This window comes from Eublepharis macularius, chromosome 15 (assembly GCF_028583425.1).
Source record: "Eublepharis macularius isolate TG4126 chromosome 15, MPM_Emac_v1.0, whole genome shotgun sequence".
In the NCBI taxonomy this organism is placed as follows: domain Eukaryota; kingdom Metazoa; phylum Chordata; class Lepidosauria; order Squamata; family Eublepharidae; genus Eublepharis; species Eublepharis macularius.
This window is the reverse complement of record NC_072804.1, coordinates 59,023,348-59,047,201: the sequence shown is the minus strand read 5'-3', so window position 1 is coordinate 59,047,201 and position 23,854 is coordinate 59,023,348. Positions and strand designations below refer to the sequence as shown.

Genomic DNA, 23,854 nt, shown 5'->3' with positions numbered 1-23,854 from the left:
CAAAACAGGACTCAGCTGCCCACCCACCCCCCCGGGCCCAGAGATGCTGGCGGTGCCTGCTGCAGAAGGCAAGCCCGTGAGCCACACCAAAGCACTCCCAGAAGAGCAGACAGGCGTCTGTCCCAACCCCTCAGCCAGCCCTCAAGTACAACAGGGAGCATGAGGCTGGGCAGACCATGGTCAGCCCAGCAGAGCTTTGCTTGGCCTCCTATTCTGCCAGTCTCACCTTTCCCCAGATACACCATTCCATACTCCTTTCTGGCCTTGGAGAGTCTTGTGCTCCACTCTGAAGCAAGCAAGTCTTGGTTGTGTCCTTGTGCCTTGTTGTGAGATAACTAATAATCTCATTGCAGGCTTCCTTTTTCCCTTTCCCAAGAGAATTGAAATGGGATAAAGTTTGAGATTTGAGGTCAAGAACAGCGAGCGTCCAATGATGGGACTGATAGTATGGGAAAAATATAATCTCACACTGCCACGCCTTGTGGTTTTGGAACCAAGTCTTTACTGCATCATAGCCATGACGTGTGTAGGTTTGCATGAAATGGACACCCATGTTGAACACCAGGGGTAAATTTGGCTGGTTCTTCTCTGACCGTTCACACAACAGTTCCAGGTAACGATCTATCACTAGATCATTTAGCCAGCCACCAATCTCTAAGCAGTCCAAGTCGTATTTTCCCAGCCTTGTGACAGAAGCCTTTCTTTTTGTTTTCAGTCCAAACTTCTCACTACTTAGTCTTTCATTCACTGGTTCGAGCACCTTAGTTGTTACTCCTGTGCCAGCCATGTCACATCTCACTCTTTCCAGTTTCTTTTTGAATGCGTTGAATGTCCGTGAGGGAAGACCGTTGTCTCTCCATATACGCAGCATGTCCTGGTATTTCTCTCTCTCCGTGGAATGCCTCCAGAGCAGAGTGAACAGGAATTCCATCTCCAGGGGCAGCCACCGACTTTTCACATTGGCGGGTCTGTGCATTGTTGGGGCATGGACCACCATAGTGAGCTCCTCTTCCTCCTCTACTGTCCCTGGGTCATCGTTTTCTGGTTCCCAGTCACTCTCTCCATCCCCTGGGGGAACATTTGGCTTATATACCTCTGGTCCCGTTGGCAAGTCTAGTTTCGTAGGGATAGAATTGTGCAAGCTGTGCATTTTGAAAGGGCGAAACTGCAAGAGTAAACCTTTAGATAATATTTCCAGTGCGATGAGCTTCTGAATGAGAGTCGATAACTGGGTTGCAATGCTCCTAAGGCTCTGGAAGGCCACGTACCAATTGTTTTCCTCTACTGTGCCTGAGTCATTGATTTCTGGTTTTTTTCAAAGATTTAAACAATGTAACAGAAGTGCATGCTATATTGCCTTAAACTTTACAAGTATTACTCCAATAACAATAATTTCCAGATAAAGTTTGAATGTAAACATAAAAAAGAAAACACACTGTTTTCCCCCAATCAAATATTTCAGTTCAAGAATTTGTTGCTAGGGGGCATAAAATTAACATGGGGTATATTTGAAGGTTTACGAAATAAAGGGTTGGAAAACTGTTGGAAGTCAACAAAAAGGGGGGGAAAGGGAGGGGGTTAGAAATTGGGAAATGGGAAAATTGACTGTAATGTGTAAATATATGATCCTAACCCAATAAAAAAATTTTTCAAAAAAAAAAAAATAAAGTTTTGCCTGCAATAAGTTCTGAGTGCGTCCAAAGGCATACTCATGAGTGGAGGGAGCACTGATTAATGCTGCCTCTCTTACAGATTGCTGGAGCAGCAGTGAGATAAGTTTCAGTGTGACCCTGCACACTAAAACTGTCTCTCACTGCTCTACTAGCATTCAGCATGAAAAAGAAGCATTGCAAAAAGGCTTCTCCCGCTCATGGCATAAGAGAGAGGCAGTGAGGTACAGTGGTTAGTGTCCATCCCTCACTGTCCCTCCCACAATCCTGCCTGCAGTAAGTTTTCAGTATGTCCAAAGCCCCTTTGTGGGGGCCGCAGAGATTTGCACCCTTGCAGAACTGAGGGAAGGACACTAACCAATGAACCACACTGCCCCTGTTATACTATGAGCAGGAGAAGCCTTTTTGCGATGCTCTTTTTCATGCAGAATGCTAGTAGAGGAGTGAGAACATTTTCACTCTGTCCTTGGACACTAACCATTATACCACCCTGCCTCTTCACCAAGCCATCAGTAGAGTGACCATTTATTAATACTACTTCGCTTGCAGAATGCTAGAGCTGCAGTGAGTATCTCCAAAGCTCCTTTGTGGGGGGGGGGGGGAATTGCACCTTGGCAGAACTGAGGGAAGGACACTAACCACTGCACTACACTGCCTCTCTGTTATGCCATGAGTCTTTTTGCAATGCTCTTTTTCGCGCAGAATGCTAATAGAGCAGTGAGAGAGTGCGTCCAAAGGCATACTCATGAGTGGAGGGAGCACTGATTAATGCTGCCTCTCTTACAGATTGCTAGAGCAGCAGTGAGATAAGTTTCAGGGTGTCCCTGCACACTAAAACTGTCTCTCACTGCTCTACTAGCATTCAGCATGAAAAAGAAGCATTGCAAAAAGGCTTCTCCGGCTCATGGCATAAGAGAGAGGCAGTGTGGTACAGTGGTTAGTGTCCTTCCCTCACTGTCCCTCCCACAATCCTGCCTGCAGTAAGTTTTCAGTACGTCCAAACCCAATATGGGAGGCGAGAGAATTGCACCGTGGCAGAACTGAGGGAAGGACACTAACCACTGTACTACACTACCTCTCTGTCATGCCATGAGTCTTTTTGCAATGCTCTTTTTCGCGCAGAATGCTAATAGAGCAGTGAGAGAGTGTTCAGTGTCTCCCTGGACACTAACCTGCCTCTTCACAAAGTTTTGCCTGCAATATGTTCTCAGTGTGTCCAAAGGCATATTCATGAGAGGAGGGAGCACTGATTAATGCTGCCTCTCTTACAGATTGCTAGTGCAGCAGTGAGATAAGTTTCAGTGTGCCCCTGCACACTAAAACTGTCTCTCACTGCTCTACTAGCATTCAGCATGAAAAAGAAGCATTGCAAAAAGGCTTCTCCCGCTCATGGCATAAGAGAGAGGCAGTGTGGTACAGTGGTTAGTGCCCTTCCCTCACTGTCCCTCCCACAATCCTGCCTGCAGTAAGTTTTCAGTACGTCCAAACCCACAATGGGAGGGGAGAGAATTGCACCGTGGCAGAACTGAGGGAAGGACACTAACCACTGTACTACACTGCCTCTCTGTTATGCCATGAGTCTTTTTGCAATGCTCTTTTTTGCGCAGAATGCTAATAGAGCAGTGAGAGAGTGTTCAGTGTCTCCCTGGACACTAACCTGCCTCTTCACAAAGTTTTGCCTGCAATAAGTTCTGAGTGCGTCCAAAGGCATACTCATGAGTGGAGGGAGCACTGATTAATGCTGCCTCTCTTACAGATTGCTAGAGCAGCAGTGAGATAAGTTTCAGGGTGCCCCTGCACACTAAAACTGTCTCTCACTGCTCTACTAGCATTCAGCATGAAAAAGAAGCATTGCAAAAAGGCTTCTCCCGCTCATGGCATAAGAGAGAGGCAGTGTGGTACAGTGGTTAGTGTCCTTCCCTCACTGTCCCTCCCACAATCCTGCCTGCAGTAAGTTTTCAGTATGTCCAAACCCACTATGGGAGGGGAGAGAATTGCACCGTGGCAGAACTGAGGGAAGGACACTAACCACTGTACTACACTGCCTCTCTGTTATGGAATGAGTCTTTTTGGAATGCTCCTTTTCGTACAGAATGCTAATAGAGCAGTGAGAGAGTGTTCAGTGTCTCCCTGGACACTAACCTGCCTCTTCACAAAATTCTTGCCTGCAATATGTTCTGAGTGCGTCCAAAGGCATACTCATGAGTGGAGGGAGCACTGATTAATACTGCCTCTCTTACAGATTGCTAGAGCAGCAGTGAGATAAGTTTCAGTGTGCCCCTGCACACTAAAACTGTCTCTCACTGCTCTACTAGCATTCAGCATGAAAAAGAAGCATTGCAAAAAGGCTTCTCCCACTCATGGCATAAGAGAGAGGCAGTGTGGTACAGTGGTTAGTGTCTTTCCCTCACTGTCCCTCCCACAATCCTGCCTGCAGTAAGTTTTCAGTAGGTCCAAACCCACTATGGGAGGGGAGAGAATTGCACCGTGGCAGAACTGAGGGAAGGACACTAACCACTGTACTACACTGCCTCTCTGTTATGCCATGAGTCTTTTTGCAATGCTCTTATTCGCGCAGAATGCTAATAGAGCAGTGAGAGAGTGTTCAGTGTCTCCCTGGACACTAACCTGCCTCTTCACAAAGTTTTGCCTGCAATATGTTCTGAGTGCGTCCAAAGGCATACTCATGAGTGGAGGGAGCACTGATTAATGCCGCCTCACTTACAGATTGCTAGAGCAGCAGTGAGATAAGTTTCAGGGTGCCCCTGCACACTAAAACTGTCTCTCACTGCTCTACTAGCATTCAGCATGAAAAAGAAGCATTGCAAAAAGGCTTCTCCCGCTCATGGCATAAGAGAGAGGCAGTGTGGTACAGTGGTTAGTGTCCTTCCCTCACTGTCCCTCCCACAATCCTGCCTGCAGTAAGTTTTCAGTATGTCCAAACCCACAATGGGAGGGGAGAGAATTGCACCGTGGCGGAACTGAGGGAAGGACACTAACCACTGTACTACACTGCCTCTCTGTTATGCCATGAGTCTTTTTGCAATGCTCTTTTTCGCGCAGAATGTTAATAGAGCAGTGAGAGAGTGTTCAGTGTCTCCCTGGACACTAACCTGCCTCTTCACAAAGTTTTGCCTGCAATATGTTCTGAGCGCGTCCAAAGGCATACTCATGAGTGGAGGGAGCACTGATTAATGCTGCCTCTCTTACAGATTGCTAGAGAAGCAGTGAGATAAGTTTCAGTGTGCCCCTGCACACTAAAACTGTCTCTCACTGCTCTACTAGCATTCAGCATGAAAAAGAAGCATTGCAAAAAGGCTTCTCCCGCTCATGGCATAAGAGACAGGCAGTGTGGTACAGTGGTTAGTGCCCCTTCCCTCACTGTCCCTCCCACAATCCTGCCTGCAGTAAGTTTTCAGTATGTCCAAACCCACTATGGGAGGGGAGAGAATTGCACCGTGGCGGAACTGAGGGAAGGACACTAACCACTGTACTACACTGCCTCTCTGTTATGCCATGAGTCTTTTTGCAATGCTCTTTTTCGCGCAGAATGCTAATAGAGCAGTGAGAGAGTGTTCAGTGTCTCCCTGGACACTAACCTGCCTCTTCACAAAGTTTTGCCTACAATAAGTTCTGAGTGTGTCCAAATTCATACTCATGAGTGGAGGGAGCACTGATTAATGCTGCCTCTCTTACAGACTGCTAGAGCAGCAGTGAGATAAGTTTCAGTGTGTCCCTGCACACTAAAACTGTCTCTCACTGCTCTACTAGCATTCAGCATGAAAAAGAAGCATTGCAAAAAGGCGTCTCCCGCTCATGGCATAAGAGAGAGGTAGTGTGTTACAGTGGTTAGTGTCCTTCCCTCACTGTCCCTCCCACAATCCTGCCTGCAGTAAGTTTTCAGTATGTCCAAAGCCCCTTTGTGGGGGCCGCAGAGATTTGCACCCTTGCAGAACTGAGGGAAGGACACTAACCAATGAACCACACTGCCCCTGTTATGCCCTGAGTGCGAAAAGCCTTTTTGCGATGCTCTTTTTCATGCAGAATGCTAGTAGAGGAGTGAGAAAATTTTCACTCTGTCCTTGGACACTAACCACTGTACCACCCGGTCTCTTCACCAAGCCATCAGTAGAATGAGCATTTATTAATACTACTTCGCTTGCAGAATGCTAGAGCTGCAATGAGTATTTCCAAAGCCCCAATGGGAGGGGAGAGAATTGCACAGAACCACAAGTGACAAAAGGCACAGATTGGACACTTGTCTGCTTCCCTCAAGTTTTGATGGGAAATGTAGGCAGCTTGGTGGAATGTTGGACAAGTGACAGTTGAAAAGTCCATTGGACAGCAGTCGGAGAGTCAAGCTGCAAGACCAGGATGCCTACATTTCCCATCAAAACTTGAGGGAAGCTGACAAGTGTCCAATCTGTGCCTTTTGTCACTTGTGGTTCTGCTCTAAGTTTCCATGAAGTTATCATAATGTCTCCAGAGCACATGAATATAGAATCTCTTCCTATAAACATTTCTATCCTTTCTATCATTGAGACCTGATGAACTATTCCATCAATGGTTGTTGTGGATTTTCCGGGCTGTATAGCTGTGGTCTTGGCATTGTAGTTCCTCAGAGATCCTGAGAGATCTCTGTCTTTTGGTGCTACACCTCTGAAGATGCCAGCCACAGCTGCTGGCGACACGTCAGGAACTACAATGCCAAGACCATGGCTATACAGCCCTGAAAATCCACAACAACCATGGTTTTCCAGCCGTGAAAGCCTTCAACAATATATTCCATCAATTCCTAGAAAGTCCTATATCTGGAATTGCTCTACTAGAACACAAATGACTTCCAGAAACAGAATCCTAGCCAGTGCTATTACGCATCAGTGTTTCAGAACACACAGAAACATAACTCACTGCTCCATTCTGGAAGAAAAACAGCATTAATAAATGCTCCCACTACACATGGCTTAATGAAGAGGCAGGGTGGCATAATGGTTAGCGTCCAAGGACACAGTCAAAATTTTCTCACTGTTCTATTAGCATTCTACATGAAATAGAGCAACCCAAAAGGACTTCTCCCGCTCATGGCATAACAGAGAGGCAGTGTGGTACAGTGGTTAGTGTCCTTCCCTCAGTTCAGTGTTCCCTCAGTTCTGCAATGGTGCAAATCTCCACTCCCCACACACAGGGGCTTTGGACATACTGAAAACTTATTGCAGAAAGGATTGTAGGAGGGACAGTTTTAGTGTGCAAGAACACACTGAAACTTAACTCACTGCTGCTCTAGCAATCTGCAAGAGAAGCAGCATTAATAAATGCTCCCTCCATTTATGGCTTAACGTGGTATTAATAAACACTCACTGTACTGATGGCTTAGTGAAGAGGCAGGGTGGTATAATGGTTAGTGTCTAAGGACACTCTCAAAATTTTCTCACTGTTCTACTAGCATTCTGCATGAAAAAGAGCAACGCAAAAAGACTTCTCCTGCTCATGGCATAACAGAGAGGCACTGTAGTAAGTTTCCAGAGAGGTACTACCTCGCAGGGTTGTTGTGAGGATAAAGCAGAGTCAAGGAGAACACACTGAAACTTAACTCACTGCTGTTCTAGCATTCTGAAAGAGAGGTAGTATTAATAAACGCTCACTCTAATGATGGCTTAGTGGAAAGGCAGGGTGGTATAATGGTTAGAGTCCAAGTACATACTGAACATTTTCTCACTGCTCTACTAGCATTGTCCATGAAAAAGAGCATCGCAAAGACTGCTCCCACTCATAGCATAAGAGAGAGGCAGAGTTGTATAGTGGTTAGCGTCCTTCCCTCAGTTCTGCAAGGGTGCAAATCTCAGCCCCCCCACACTGGACATACTAAAAATTTATTGCAGGCAGGATTGTAGGGGGGACAGTTTTAGTGTGCAAGAACACACGGAACCTTAACTCACTGCTGCTCTAGCATTCTGCATGGAATAGAGCAATGCAAAAAGACTTCTCCTGCTCATGGCATAAGAGAGAAGCAGTGTGGTACAGTGGTTAGTGTCCTTCCCTCAGTTCTGCCTGGCTGCAATTACCTCCCCCCCCAAATAGGGGATTTGCACACACTAAAAATTTATTGCAGGCAGGATTGTAGGAGGGACAGTTTTAGTGTGCAAGAACACACTGAATCTTAACTCACTGCTGCTCTAGCATTCTGCATGGAATAGAGCAATGCAAAAAGACGTCTCCTGCTCATGGTATTACAGAGAGCTAGTGTGGTTCATTGGTTAGTGACCTTCCCTCAGTTCTGCAAGGTTGCAAGTCTCTGCCCCCCACACACAGGGGCTTTGGACATTTTAAAACCTTATTGCAGGCAGGGTTGTAGGAGGGACAGTTTTAGTGTGCAAGAACACACTGAATCTTACTCACTGCTGCTCTAGCATTCTGCATGAAATAGAGGAATGCAAAAAGACTTCTCCCACTCATGGCATAAGAGAGAGGCAGTGTGGTACAGTGGTTAGTGTCCTTCCCACAGTTCTGCCTGGCTGCAATTACCTCCCCCCCCCCCATAGGGGATTTGCACACACTAAAAAATTATTGCAGGAAGGATTGTAGGAGGGACAGTTTTAGTGTGCAAGAACACACTGAATCTTAACTCACTGCTGCTCTAGCATTCTGCATGGAATAGAGCAATGCAAAAAGACTTCTCCTGCTCATGGTATTACAGAGAGCTAGTGTGGTTCATTGGTTAGCGACCTTCCCTCAGTTCTGCAAGGTTGCAAGTCTCTGCCCCCCACACACAGGGGCTTTGGACATTTTAAAACCTTATTGCAGGCAGGGTTGTAGGAGGGACAGTTTTAGTGTGCAAGAACACACTGAATCTTACTCACTGCTGCTCTAGCATTCTGCATGGAATAGAGCAATGCAAAAAGACTTCCCCTGCTCGTGGCATAAGAGAGAGGCAGTGTGGTACAGTGGTTAGTGTCCTTCCCTCAGTTCTGCCTGGCTGCAATTACCTCCCCCCCCCAATAGGGGATTTCCACACACTAAAAATTTATTGCAGGAAGGATTGTAGGAGGGACAGTTTTAGTGTGCAAGAACACACTGAATCTTAACTCACTGCTGCTCTAGCATTCTGCATGGAATAGAGCAATGCAAAAAGACTTCTCCTGCTCATGGTATTACAGAGAGCTAGTGTGGTTCATTGGTTAGCGACCTTCCCTCAGTTCTGCAAGGTTGCAAGTCTCTGCCCCCCACACACAGGGGCTTTGGACATTTTAAAACCTTATTGCAGGCAGGGTTGTAGGAGGGACAGTTTTAGTGTGCAAGAACACACTGAATCTTAACTCACTGCTGCTCTAGCATTCTGCATGAAATAGAGGAATGCAAAAAGACTTCTCCTGCTCATGGCATAAGAGAGAGGCAGTGTTCTACAGTGGTTAGTGTCCTTCCCTCAGTTCTGCCTGGCTGCAATTACCTCCCCCCCCCCAATAGGGGATTTCCACACACTAAAAATTTATTGCAGGAAGGATTGTAGGAGGGACAGTTTTAGTGTGCAAGAACACACTGAATCTTAACTCACTGCTGCTCTAGCATTCTGCATGAAATAGAGGAATGCAAAAAGACTTCTTCCACTCATGGCATAAGAGAGAGGCAGTGTGGTACAGTGGTTAGTGTCCTTCCCTCAGTTCTGCCTGGCTGCAATTACCTCCCCCCCCCAATAGGGGATTTGCACACACTAAAAATTTATTGCAGGCAGGATTGTAGGAGGGACAGTTTTAGTGTGCAAGAACACACTGAATCTTAACTCACTGCTGCTCTAGCATTCTGCATGGAATAGAGCAATGCAAAAAGACTTCTCCCACTCATGGCATAAGAGAGAGGCAGTGTGGTACAGTGGTTAGTGTCCTTCCCACAGTTCTGCCTGGCTGCAATTACCTCCCCCCCCATAGGGAATTTGCACACACTAAAAATTTATTGCAGGCAGGGTTGTAGGAGGGACAGTTTTAGTGTGCAAGAACACACTGAATCTTAACTCACTGCTGCTCTAGCATTCTGCATGGAATAGAGCAATGCAAAAAGACTTCTCCCACTCATGGCATAAGAGAGAGGCAGTGTGGTACAGTGGTTAGTGTCCTTCCCACAGTTCTGCCTGGCTGCAATTACCTCCCCCCCCCATAGGGTATTTGCACACACTAAAAATTTATTGCAGGCAGGATTGTAGGAGGGACAGTTTTAGTGTGCAAGAACACACTGAATCTTAACTCACTGCTGCTCTAGCATTCTGCAAGAGTAGTATTAACAAACGCTCACTCTGCTGATGGCTTAATGAAGTGGCCAGGTTGTATAATCGTTAGTGTCCAAGGACACAGTCAAGCTTTTCTCACTGTTCTACTAGCATTCTGCATGAAATAAAGGAATGCAAAAGGACTTATCCCACTCATGGTATTGATGGCACGTACCTGACACGTTGGGCCTAGTCTGGCCTAGTGTTCCTAAAGGAGTAAACTGTTTGATCGTAGGCAGAGCCAGAGGAGATGTGATCAACCTAACTTGTTTAACTCTTTAGACACACTTGTGCCTTGATCCTCATACTGCAGCACTGAAATAGGCCAATTAGCTTGTATTACCATATATGGAATAGGCAGTCTTCAGTATAAAAGGGGCAGCAGCTCTGTTTTCTGCAAGGAAGCTGAGGTAACTTTCTTTGTGTTAACAACCTCTTCCTCCCTTTATTGCAATACAGACTTCCTGCACTTCTACTCCACCTGCCTTCTCCTTAATTGGGCCAGGAGAGGGTGGGGCCCTTTTGGTCTAACAGTATTACAGATAGGCAGTGTGGTCCAGGGGTTAGTGTCCTTCCCTCAGTTCTGCCAGGCTGCAATTACCTCCCCCCCCCAATAGGGGATTTGCACACACTAAAAATTTATTGCAGGCAGGATTGTAGGAGGGACAGTTTTAGTGTGCAAGAACACACTGAATCTTAACTCACTGCTGCTCTAGCATTCTGCATGGAATAGAGCAATGCAAAAAGACTTCTCCTGCTCATGGTATTACAGAGAGCTAGTGTGGTTCATTGGTTAGCGACCTTCCCTCAGTTCTGCAAGGTTGCAAGTCTCTGCCGCCCACACACACGGGCTTTGGACATTTTAAAACCTTATTGCAGGCAGGGTTGTAGGAGGGACAGTTTTAGTGTGCAAGAACACACTGAATCTTAACTCACTGCTGCTCTAGCATTCTGCATGAAATAGAGGAATGCAAAAAGACTTCTCCCACTCATGGCATAAGAGAGAGGCAGTGTGGTACAGGGGTTAGTGTCCTTCCCTCAGTTCTGGGCCCGGAGTGGGTGGGGCCCTTTTGGGCTAACCGTTTCTGGCGACCACGAAGGGTCTTCCGCTGAGCTGATGGGTGTGGCAGAATGGCAAGGCACGGCCAGGCAGGTAGTGCACACCAGGGATCCCTTGATGTCCAAGGCTTGGAACTCCCTTGACTAGGCCGTGGCTCCTGTGGTGCAGCACACAGGAGGCCTTAGGTCCAGAACCAGAGACTGGATCAGCGCCAGCACATGTCCTCTCGTAGGGGACAGACTCTGGAGTGCAGCGATGTGTGATTTGGGGTGATCCAAAGATTATTTGGGGGTGCAGAGGCCTCTTACATTTCCCGGTTCCTTAGTCAAAGCACAGTCTGATAAACGTTTTTTCCAGGCAGGCCACATAGTAGGCCTTAGGTCCAGAACCAGAGACTGGATCAGCGCCAGCACATGTCCTCTCGTAGGGGACAGACTCTGGAGTGCAGCGTTGTGTGATTTGCGTGATCCAAGGATTATTTGGGGGTGCAGAGGCCTCTTACATTTCCCGGTTCCTTAGTCAAAGCAGAGTCTGATAAACGTTTTTTCCAGGCAGGCCACATAGTAGGCCTTAGGTCCAGAACCAGACACTGGATCAGCGCCAGCACACGTCCTCTCGTAGGGGACAGACTCTGGAGTGCAGCGTTGTGTGATTTGGGGTGATCCAAAGATTATTTGGGGGTGCAGAGGCCTCTTACATTTCCCGGTTCCTTAGTCAAAGCAGAGTCCGATAAACGTTTTTACATGCAGGCCACATAGTAGGCCTTAGGTCCAGAACCAGAGACTGGATCAGCGCCAGCACATGTCCTCTCGTAGGGGACAGACTCTGGAGTGCAGCGTTGTGTGATTTGCGTGATCCAAGGATTATTTGGGGGTGCAGAGGCCTCTTACATTTCCCAGTTCCTTAGTCAAAGCAGAGTCTGATAAACGTTTTTTCCAGGCAGGCCACATAGTAGGCCTTAGGTCCAGAACCAGAGACTGGATCAGCGCCAGCACACGTCCTCTCGTAGGGGACAGACTCTGGAGTGCAGCGTTGTGTGATTTGGGGTGATCCAAAGATTATTTGGGGGTGCAGAGGCCTCTTACATTTCCCGGTTCCTTAGTCAAAGCACAGTCTGATAAACGTTTTTTCCAGGCAGGCCACATAGTAGGCCTTAGGTCCAGAACCAGAGACTGGATCAGCGCCAGCACATGTCCTCTCGTAGGGGACAGACTCTGGAGTGCAGCGTTGTGTGATTTGGGGTGATCCAAAGATTATTTGGGGGTGCAGAGGCCTCTTACATTTCCCGGTTCCTTAGTCAAAGCAGAGTCTGATAAACGTTTTTACATGCAGGCCACATAGTAGGCCTTAGGTCCAGAACCAGAGACTGGATCAGCGCCAGCACATGTCCTCTCGTAGGGGACAGACTCTGGAGTGCAGCGTTGTGTGATTTGCGTGATCCAAGGATTATTTGGGGGTGCAGAGGCCTCTTACATTTCCCGGTTCCTTAGTCAAAGCACAGTCTGATAAACGTTTTTTCCAGGCAGGCCACATAGTAGGCCTTAGGTCCAGAACCAAGGACTGGATCAGCGCCAGCACATGTCCTCTCGTAGGGGACAGACTCTGGAGTGCAGCGTTGTGTGATTTGGGGTGATCCAAAGATTATTTGGGGGTGCAGAGGCCTCTTACATTTCCCGGTTCCTTAGTCAAAGCAGAGTCTGATAAACGTTTTTCTACAGCAGTTTTTCTTCAGCAGTGAGATAAGTTTCAGCAGTGAGATAAGTTTCAGGGTGTCCCTGCACACTAAAACTGTCTCTCACTGTTCTACTAGCATTCAGCATGAAAAAGAAGCATTGCAAAAAGGCTTCTCCCGCTCATGGCATAAGAGAGAGGCAGGGTGGTACAGTGGTTAGTGCCCTTCCCTCACTGTCCCTCCCACAATCCTGCCTGCAGTAAGTTTTCAGTAGGTCCAAACCCACTATGGGAGGGGAGAGAATTGCACCGTGGCAGAACTGAGGGAAGGACACTAACCACTGTACTACACTGCCTCTCTGTTATACCACGAGTCTTTTTGCAATGCTCTTTTTCGCGCAGAATGCTAATCGAGCAGTGAGAGAGTGTTCAGTGTCTCCATGGACACTAACCTGCCTCTTCACAAAGTTTTGCCTGCAATAAGTTCTGAGTGCGTCCAAAGGCATACTCATGAGTGGAGGGAGCACTGATTAATGCTGCCTCTCTTACAGATTGCTGGAGCAGCAGTGAGATAAGTTTCAGGGTGTCCCTGCACACTAAAACTGTCTCTCACTGCTCTACTAGCATTCAGCATGAAAAAGAAGCATTGCAAAAAGGCTTCTCCCGATCATGGCATAAGAGACAGGCAGTGTGGTACAGTGGTTAGTGTCCTTCCCTCACTGTCCCTCCCACAATCCTGCCTGCAGTAAGTTTTCAGTATGTCCAAACCCACAATGGGAGGGGAGAGAATTGCACCATGGCGGAACTGAGGGAAGGACACTAACCACTGTACTACACTGCCTCTCTGTTATGCCATGAGTCTTTTTGCAATGCTCTTTTTCGCGCAGAATGCTAATAGAGCAGTGAGAGAGTGTTCAGTGTCTCCCTGGACACTAACCTGCCTCTTCACAAAGTTTTGCCTGCAATATGTTCTGAGTGCGTCCAAAGGCATACTCATGAGTGGAGGGAGCACTGATTAATGCTGCCTCACTTACAGATTGCTAGAGCAGCAGTGAGATAAGTTTCAGGGTGCCCCTGCACACTAAAACTGTCTCTCACTGCTCTACTAGCATTCAGCATGAAAAAGAAGCATTGCAAAAAGGCTTCTCCCGCTCATGGCATAAGAGAGAGGCAGTGTGGTACAGTGGTTAGTGTCCTTCCCTCACTGTCCCTCCCACAATCCTGCCTGCAGTAAGTTTTCAGTATGTCCAAACCCACAATGGGAGGCGAGAGAATTGCACCGTGGCGGAACTGAGGGAAGGACACTAACCACTGTACTACACAGCCTCTCTGTTATGCCATGAGTCTTTTTGCAATGCTCTTTTTCGCGCAGAATGTTAATAGAGCAGTGAGAGAGTGTTCAGTGTCTCCCTGGACACTAACCTGCCTCTTCACAAAGTTTTGCCTGCAATATGTTCTGAGCGCGTCCAAAGGCATACGCATGAGTGGAGGGAGCACTGATTAATGCTGCCTCTCTTACAGATTGCTAGAGCAGCAGTGAGATAAGTTTCAGTGTGCCCCTGCACACTAAAACTGTCTCTCACTGCTCTACTAGCATTCAGCATGAAAAAGAAGCATTGCAAAAAGGCTTCTCCCGCTCATGGCATAAGAGACAGGCAGTGTGGTACAGTGGTTAGTGCCCCTTCCCTCACTGTCCCTCCCACAATCCTGCCTGCAGTAAGTTTTCAGTATGTCCAAACCCACTATGGGAGGGGAGAGAATTGCACCGTGGCGGAACTGAGGGAAGGACACTAACCACTGTACTACACTGCCTCTCTGTTATGCCATGAGTCTTTTTGCAATGCTCTTTTTCGCGCAGAATGCTAATAGAGCAGTGAGAGAGTGTTCAGTGTCTCCCTGGACACTAACCTGCCTCTTCACAAAGTTTTGCCTGCAATATGTTCTGAGTGCGTCCAAAGGCATACTCATGAATGGAGGGAGCACTGATTAATGCTGCCTCACTTACGGATTGCTAGAGCAGCAGTGACATAAGTTTCAGGGTGCCCCTGCACACTAAAACGGTCTCTCACTGCTATACTAGCATTCAGCATGAAAAAGAAGCATTGCAAAAAGGCTTCTCCCGCTCATGGCATAAGAGAGAGGCAGTGTGGTACAGTGGTTAGTGTCCTTCCCTCACTGTCCCTCCCACAATCCTGCCTGCAGTAAGTTTTCAGTATGTCCAAACCCACTATGGGAGGGGATAGAATTGCACCGTGGCAGAACTGAGGGAAGGACACTAACCACTGTACTACACTGCCTCTCTGTTATGCCATGAGTCTTTTTGCAATGCTCTTTTTCGCGCAGAATGCTAATAGAGCAGTGAGAGAGTGTTCAGTGTCTCCCTGGACACTAACCTGCCTCTTCGCAAAGTTTTGCCTGCAATAATTTCTGAGTGCGTCCAAAGGCATACCCATGAGTGGAGGGAGCACTGATTAATGCTGCCTCTCTTACAGATTGCTAGAGCAGCAGTGAGATAAGTTTCAGTGTGCCCCTGCACACTAAAACTGTCTCTCACTGCTCTACTTGCATTCAGCATGAAAAAGAAGCATTGCAAAAAGGCTGCTCCGGCTCATGGCATAAGAGAGAGGCAGTGTGGTACAGTGGTTAGTGCCCTTCCCTCACTGTCCCTCCCACAATCCTGCCTGCAGTAAGTTTTCAGTATGTCCAAACCCACTATGGGAGGGGAGAGAATTGCACCGTGGCGGAACTGAGGGAAGGACACTAACCACTGTACTACACTGCCTCTCTGTTATGCCATGAGTCTTTTTGCAATGCTCTTTTTCGCGCAGAATGCTAATAGAGCAGTGAGAGAGTGTTCAGTGTCTCCCTGGACACTAACCTGCCTCTTCACAAAGTTTTGCCTGCAATAATTTCTGAGTGCGTCCAAAGCCATACCCATGAGTGGAGGGAGCACTGATTGATGCTGCCTCTCTTACAGATTGCTAGAGCAGCAGTGAGATAAGTTTCAGTGTGCCCCTGCACACTAAAACTGTCTCTCACTGCTCTACTTGCATTCAGCATGAAAAAGAAGCATTGCAAAAAGGCTTCTCCCGCTCATGGCATAAGAGAGAGGCAGTGTTGTACAGTGGTTAGTGCCCTTCCCTCACTGTCCCTCCCACAATCCTGCCTGCAGTAAGTTTTCAGTATGTCCAAACCCAATATGGGAGGCGAGAGAATTGCACCGTGGCAGAACTGAGGGAAGGACACTAACCACTGTACTACACTGCCTCTCTGTTATGCCATGAGTCTTTTTGCAATGCTCTTTTTCGCGCAGAATGCTAATAGAGCAGTGAGAGAGTGTTCAGTGTCTCCCTGGACACTAACCTGCCTCTTCACAAAGTTTTGCCTGCAATATGTTCTGAGTGCGTCCAAAGGCATACCCATGAGTGGAGGGAGCACTGATTAATGCTGCCTCTCTTACAGATTGCTAGAGCAGCAGTGAGATAAGTTTCAGTGTGCCCCTGCACACTAAAACTGTCTCTCACTGCTCTACTAGCATTCAGCATGAAAAAGAAGCATTGCAAAAAGGCTTCTCCGGCTCATGCCATAAGAGAGAGGCAGTGTGGTACAGTGGTTAGTGCCCTTCCCTCACTATCCCTCCCACAATCCTGCCTGCAGTAAGTTTTCAGTATGTCCAAACCCACTATGGGAGGGGAGAGAATTGCACCGTGGCAGAACTGAGGGAAGGACACTAACCACTGTACTACACTGCCTCTCTGTTATGCCATGAGTCTTTTTGCAATGCTCTTTTTCGCGCAGAATGCTAATAGAGCAGTGAGAGAGTGTTCAGTGTCTCCCTGGACACTAACCTGCCTCTTCACAAAGTTTTGCCTGCAATAATTTCTGAGTGCGTCCAAAGGCATACCCATGAGTGGAGGGAGCACTGATTAATGCTGCCTCTCTTACAGATTGCTAGAGCAGCAGTGAGATAAGTTTCAGTGTGCCCCTGCACACTAAAACTGTCTCTCAATACTCTACTAGCATTCAGCATGAAAAAGAAGCATTGCAAAAAGGCTTCTCCCGCTCATGGCATAAGAGACAGGCAGTGTGGTACAGTGGTTAGTGTCCTTCCCTCACTGTCCCTCCCACAATCCTGCCTGCAGTAAGTTTTCAGTATGTCCAAACCCACTATGGGAGGGGAGAGAATTGCACCGTGGCAGAACTGAGGGAAGGACACTAACCACTGTACTACACTGCCTCTCAGTTATGCCATGAGTCTTTTTGCAATGCTCTTTTTCGCGCAGAATGCTAATAGAGCAGTGAGAGAGTGTTCAGTGTCTCCCTGGACACTAACCTGCCTCTTCACAAAGTTTTGCCTGCAATAATTTCTGAGTGCGTCCAAAGGCATACCCATGAGTGGAGGGAGCACTGATTAATGCTGCCTCTCTTACAGATTGCTAGAGCAAAAGTGAGATAAGTTTCAGGGTGCCCCTGCACACTAAAACTGTCTCTCACTGCTCTACTTGCATTCAGCATGAAAAAGAAGCATTGCAAAAAGGCTTCTCCCGCTCATGGCATAAGAGAGAGGCAGTGTGGTACAGTGGTTAGTGCACTTCCCTCACTGTCCCTCCCACAATCCTGCCTGCAGTAAGTTTTCAGTATGTCCAAACCCACTATGGGAGGGGAGAGAATTGCACCATGGTAGAACTGAGGGATGGACACTAACCACTGTACTACACTGCCTCTCTGTTATGCCATGAGTCTTTTTGCAATGCTCTTTTTCGCGCAGAATGCTAATAGAGCAGTGAGAGAGTGTACAGTGTCTCCCTGGACACTAACCTGCCTCTTCACAAAGTTTTGCCTGCAATATGGTCTCAGTGCGTCCAAAGGCATACTCATGAGTGGAGGGAGCACTGATTAATGCTGCCTCTCTTACAGATTGCTAGAGAAGCAGTGAGATAAGTTTCAGTGTGCCCCTGCACACTAAAACTGTCTCTCACTGCTCTACTAGCATTCAGCATGAAAAAGAAGCATTGCAAAAAGGCTTCTCCGGCTCATGGCATAAGAGAGAGGCAGTGTGGTACAGTGGTTAGTGCCCTTCCCTCACTGTCCCTCCCACAATCCTGCCTGCAGTAAGTTTTCAGTATGTCCAAACCCACTATGGGAGGGGAGAGAATTGCACCGTGGCAGAACTGAGGGAAGGACACTAACCACTGTACTACACTGCCTCTCTGTTATGCCATGACTCTTTTTGCAATGCTCTTTTTCGCGCAGAATGCTAATAGAGCAGTGAGAGAGTGTTCAGTGTCTCCCTGGACACTAACCTGCCTCTTCACAAAGTTTTGCCTGCAATAATTTCTGAGTGCGTCCAAAGGCATACCCATGAGTGGAGGGAGCACTGATTAATGCTGCCTCTCTTACAGATTGCTAGAGCAGCAGTGAGATAAGTTTCAGTGTGCCCCTGCACACTAAAACTGTCTCTCACTGCTCTACTAGCATTCAGCATGAAAAAGAAGCATTGCAAAAAGGCTTCTCCCGCTCATGGCATAAGAGACAGGCAGTGTGGTACAGTGGTTAGTGCCCTTCCCTCACTGTCCCTCCCACAATCCTGCCTGCAGTAAGTTTTCAGTATGTCCAAACCCACTATGGGAGGGGAGAGAATTGCACCGTGGCAGAACTGAGGGAAGGACACTAACCACTGTACTACACTGCCTCTCTGTTATGCCATGAGTCTTTTTGCAATGCTCTTTTTCGCGCAGAATGCTAATAGAGCAGTGAGAGAGTGTTCAGTGTCTCCCTGGACACTAACCTGCCTCTTCACAAAGTTTTGCCTGCAATAAGTTCTGAGTGCGTCCAAAGGCATACCCATGAGTGGAGGGAGCACTGATTAATGCTGCCTCTCTTACAGATTGCTAGAGCAGCAGTGAGATAAGTTTCAGTGTGCCCCTGCACACTAAAACTGTCTCTCACTGCTCTACTTGCATTCAGCATGAAAAAGAAGCATTGCAAAAAGGCTGCTCCGGCTCATGGCATAAGAGAGAGGCAGTGTGGTACAGTGGTTAGTGCCCTTCCCTCACTGTCCCTCCCACAATCCTGCCTGCAGTAAGTTTTCAGTATGTCCAAACCCACTATGGGAGGGGAGAGAATTGCACCGTGGCAGAACTGAGGGATGGACACTAACCACTGTACTACACTGCCTCTCTGTTATGCCATGAGTCTTTTTGCAATGTTCTTTTTCGCGCAGAATGCTAATAGAGCAGTGAGAGAGTGTTCAGTGTCTCCCTGGACACTAACCTGTCCCTTCACAAAGTTTTGCCTGCAATAAGTTCTGAGTGCGTCCAAAGGCATACTCATGAGTGGAGGGAGCACTTATTAATGCCGCCTCTCTTACAGCTTGCTAGAGCAGCAGTGAGATAAGTTTCAGGGTGTCCCTGCACACGAAAACTGTCTCTCACTGCTCTACTAGCATTCAGCATGAAAAAGAAGCATTGCAAAAAGTCTTGTCCGGCTCATGGCATAAGAGGGAGGCAGTGTGGTACAGTGGTTAGTGCCCTTCCCTCACTGTCCCTCCCACAAACCTGCCTGCAGTAAGTTTTCAGTATGTCCAAACCCACTATGGGAGGCGAGAGAATTGCACCGTGCCAGAACTGAGGGAAGGACACTAACCACTGTACTACACTGCCTCTCTGTTATGCCATGAGTCTTTTTGCAATGCTCTTTTTGGCCAGAATGCTAATAGAGCAGTGAGAGAGTGTTCAGTGTCTCCCTGGACACTAACCTGCCTCTTCCAAAGTTTTGCCTGCAATATGTTCTCAGTGCGTCCAAAGGCATACTCATGAGTGGAGGGAGCACTGATTAATGCTGCCTCTCTTACAGATTGCTAGAGAAGCAGTGAGATAAGTTTCAGTGTGCCCCTGCACACTAAAACTGTCTCTCACTGCTCTACTAGCATTCAGCATGAAAAAGAAGCATTGCAAAAAGGCTTCTCCAGCTCATGGCATAAGAGAGAGGCAGTGTTGTACAGTGGTTAGTGCCCTTCCCTCACTGTCCCTCCCACAATCCTGCCTGCAGTAAGTTTTCAGTATGTCCAAACCCACTATGGGAGGGGAGAGAATTGCACCGTGGCAGAACTGAGGGAAGGACACTAACCACTATACTACACTGCCTCTCTGTTATGCCATGAGTCTTTTTGCAATGCTCTTTTTCACGCAGAATGCTAATAGAGCAGTGAGAGAGTGTTCAGTGTCTCCCTGGACACTAACCTGCCTCTTCACAAAGTTTTGCCTGCAATAATTTCTGAGTGCGTCCAAAGGCATACCCATGAGTGGAGGGAGCACTGATTAATGATGCCTCTCTTACAGATTGCTAGAGCAGCAGTGAGATAAGCTTCAGTGTGCCCCTGCACACTAAAACTGTCTCTCACTGCTCTACTAGCATTCAGCATGAAAAAGAAGCATTGCAAAAAGGCTTCTCCCGCTCATGGCATAAGAGAGAGGCAGTGTGGTACAGTGGTTAGTGCCCTTCCCTCACTGTCCCTCCCACAATCCTGCCTGCAGTAAGTTTTCAGTATGTCCAAACCCACTATGGGAGGGGAGAGAATTGCACCGTGGCAGAACTGAGGGAAGGACACTAACCACTGTACTACACTGCCTCTCTGTTATGCCATGAGTCTTTTTGCAATGCTCTTTTTCGCGCAGAATGCTAATAGAGCAGTGAGAGAGTGTTCAGTGTCTCCCTGAACACTAACCTGTCCCTTCACAAAGTTTTGCCTGCAATAAGTTCTGAGTGCGTCCAAAGGCATACTCATGAGTGGAGGGAGCACTTATTAATGCCGCCTCTCTTACAGCTTGCTAGAGCAGCAGTGAGATAAGTTTCAGGGTGTCCCTGCACACGAAAACTGTCTCTCACTGCTCTACTAGCATTCAGCATGAAAAAGAAGCATTGCAAAAAGTCTTGTCCGGCTCATGGCATAAGAGGGAGGCAGTGTGGTACAGTGGTTAGTGCCCTTCCCTCACTGTCCCTCCCACAAACCTGCCTGCAGTAAGTTTTCAGTATGTCCAAACCCACTATGGGAGGCGAGAGAATTGCACCGTGCCAGAACTGAGGGAAGGACACTAACCACTGTACTACACTGCCTCTCTGTTATGCCATGAGTCTTTTTGCAATGCTCTTTTTGGCCAGAATGCTAATAGAGCAGTGAGAGAGTGTTCAGTGTCTCCCTGGACACTAACCTGCCTCTTCCAAAGTTTTGCCTGCAATATGTTCTCAGTGCGTCCAAAGCCATACTCATGAGTGGAGGGAGCACTGATTAATGCTGCCTCTCTTACAGATTGCTAGAGAAGCAGTGAGATAAGTTTCAGTGTGCCCCTGCACACTAAAAATGTCTCTCACTGCTCTACTAGCATTCAGCATGAAAAAGAAGCATTGCAAAAAGGCTTCTCCAGCTCATGGCATAAGAGAGAGGCAGTGTGGTACAGTGGTTAGTGCCCTTCCCTCACTGTCCCTCCCACAATCCTGCCTGCAGTAAGTTTTCAGTATGTCCAAACCCACTATGGGAGGGGAGAGAATTGCACCGTGGCAGAACTGAGGGAAGGACACTAACCACTATACTACACTGCCTCTCTGTTATGCCATGAGTCTTTTTGCAATGCTCTATTTCGCGCAGAATGCTAATAGAGCAGTGAGAGAGTGTTCAGTGTCTCCCTGGACACTAACCTGCCTCTTCACAAAGTTTTGCCTGCAATAATTTCTGAGTGCGTCCAAAGGCATACCCATGAGTGGAGGGAGCACTGATTAATGCTGCCTCTCTTACAGATTGCTAGAGCAGCAGTGAGATAAGCTTCAGTGTGCCCCTGCACACTAAAACTGTCTCTCACTGCTCTACTAGCATTCAGCATGAAAAAGAAGCATTGCAAAAAGGCTTCTCCCGCTCATGGCATAAGAGACAGGCAGTGTGGTACAGTGGTTAGTGCCCTTCCCTCACTGTCCCTCCCACAATCCTGCCTGCAGTAAGTTTTCAGTATGTCCAAACCCACTATGGGAGGGGAGAGAATTGCACCGTGGCAGAACTGAGGGATGGACACTAACCACTGTACTACACTGCCTCTCTGTTATGCCATGAGTCTTTTTGCAATGCTCTTTTTCGCGCAGAATTCTAATAGAGCAGTGAGAGAGTGTTCAGTGTCTCCCTGAACACTAATCTGTCTCTTCACAAAGTTTTGCCTGCAATAAGTTCTGAGTGCGTCCAAAGGCATACTCATGAGTGGAGGGAGCACTTATTAATGCTGCCTCTCTTACAGCTTGCTAGAGCAGCAGTGAGATAAGTTTCAGGGTGTCCCTGCACACGAAAACTGTCTCTCACTGCTCTACTAGCATTCAGCATGAAAAAGAAGCATTGCAAAAAGGCTTGTCCGACTCATGGCATAAGAGGGAGGCAGTGTGGTACAGTGGTTAGTGCCCTTCCCTCACTGTCCCTCCCACAAACCTGCCTGCAGTAAGTTTTCAGTATGTCCAAACCCACTATGGGAGGGGAGAGAATTGCACCGTCAGAACTGAGGGAAGGACACTAACCACTGTACTACACTGCCTCTCTGTTATGCCATGAGTCTTTTTGCAATGCTCTTTTTCGCGCAGAATGCTAATAGAGCAGTGAGAGAGTGTTCAGTGTCTCCCTGGACACTAACCTGCCTCTTCCAAAGTTTTGCCTGCAATAAGTTCTGAGTGCGTCCAAAGGCATACTCATGAGTGGAGGGAGCACTGATTAATGCTGCCTCTCTTACAGATTGCTAGAGCAGCAGTGAGATAAGTTTCAGGGTGTCCGTGCACACTAAAATTGTCTCTCACTGCTCTACTGGCATTCAGCATGAAAAAAAAGCATTGCAAAAAGGCTTCTCCCGCTCATGGCATAAGAGACAGGCAGTGTGGTACAGTGGTTAGTGCCCTTCCCTCACTGTCCCTCCCACAATCCTGCCTGCAGTAAGTTTTCAGTATGTCCAAACCCAATATGGGAGGCGAGAGAATTGCACCGTGGCAAAACTGAGGGAAGGACACTAACCACTGTACTACACTGCCTCTCTGTTATGCAATGAGTCTTTTTGCAATGCTCTTTTTCGCGCAGAATGCTAATAGAGCAGTGAGAGAGTGTTCAGTGTCTCCCTGGACACTAACCTGCCTCTTCACAAAGTTTTGCCTGCAATATGTTCTCAGTGCGTCCAAAGGCATACTCATGAGTGGAGGGAGCACTGATTAATGCTGCCTCTCTTACAGATTGCTAGAGCAGCAGTGAGATAAGTTTCAGTGTGCCCCTGCACACGAAAACTCTCTCTCACTGCTCTACTAGCATTCAGCATGAAAAAGAAGCATTGCAAAAAGGCTTCTCCCGCTCATGGCATAAGAGACAGGCAGTGTGGTACAGTGGTTAGTGCCCTTCCCTCACTGTCCCTACCACAATCCTGCCTGCAGTAAGTTTTCAGTATGTCCAAACCCACTATGGGAGGGGAGAGAATTGCACCGTGGCAGAACTGAGGGAAGGACACTAACCACTGTACTACACTGCCTCTCTGTTATGCCATGAGTCTTTTTGCAATGCTCTTTTTCGCGCAGAATGCTAATAGAGCACTGAGAGAGTGTTCAGTGTCTCCCTGGACACTAACCTGCCTCTTCCAAAGTTTTTCCTGCAATAAGTTCTGAGTGCGTCCAAAGGCATACTCATGAGTGGAGGGAGCACTGATTAATGCTGCCTCTCTTACAGATTGCTAGAGCAGCAGTGAGATAAGTTTCAGGGTGTCCCTGCACACTAAAACTGTCTCTCACTGCTCTACTTGCATTCAGCATGAAAAAGAAGCATTGCAAAAAGGCTGCTCCGGCTCATGGCATAAGAGAGAGGCAGTGTGGTACAGTGGTTAGTGCCCTTCCCTCACTGTCCCTCCCACAATCCTGCCTGCAGTAAGTTTTCAGTATGTCCAAACCCACTATGGGAGGGGAGAGAATTGCACCGTGGCAGAACTGAGGGATGGACACTAACCACTGTACTACACTGCCTCTCTGTTATGCCATGAGTCTTTTTGCAATGCTCTTTTTCGCGCAGAATGCTAATAGAGCAGTGAGAGAGTGTTCAGTGTCTCCCTGGACACTAACCTGTCCCTTGACAAAGTTTTGCCTGCAATAAGTTCTGAGTGCGTCCAAAGGCATACTCATGAGTGGAGGGAGCACTGATTAATG

General features: G+C 47.6%; 1 protein-coding gene across 1 annotated transcript in view; it reads right to left on the bottom strand.

Moving 5' to 3' along the window:
- Window positions 1–208: 208 nt before the first annotated feature.
- Window positions 209–23,854, bottom strand: part of LOC129343021 (uncharacterized) — a 33,171-nt gene continuing 9,525 nt past the window's right edge. The window contains exon 3 of the mRNA XM_054998979.1: window positions 209–1,305. Coding sequence (XP_054854954.1) covers window positions 209–1,150 — 942 coding nt within the window. The 5' untranslated portion in view covers window positions 1,151–1,305. The remainder of the gene's footprint in view (window positions 1,306–23,854) is intronic.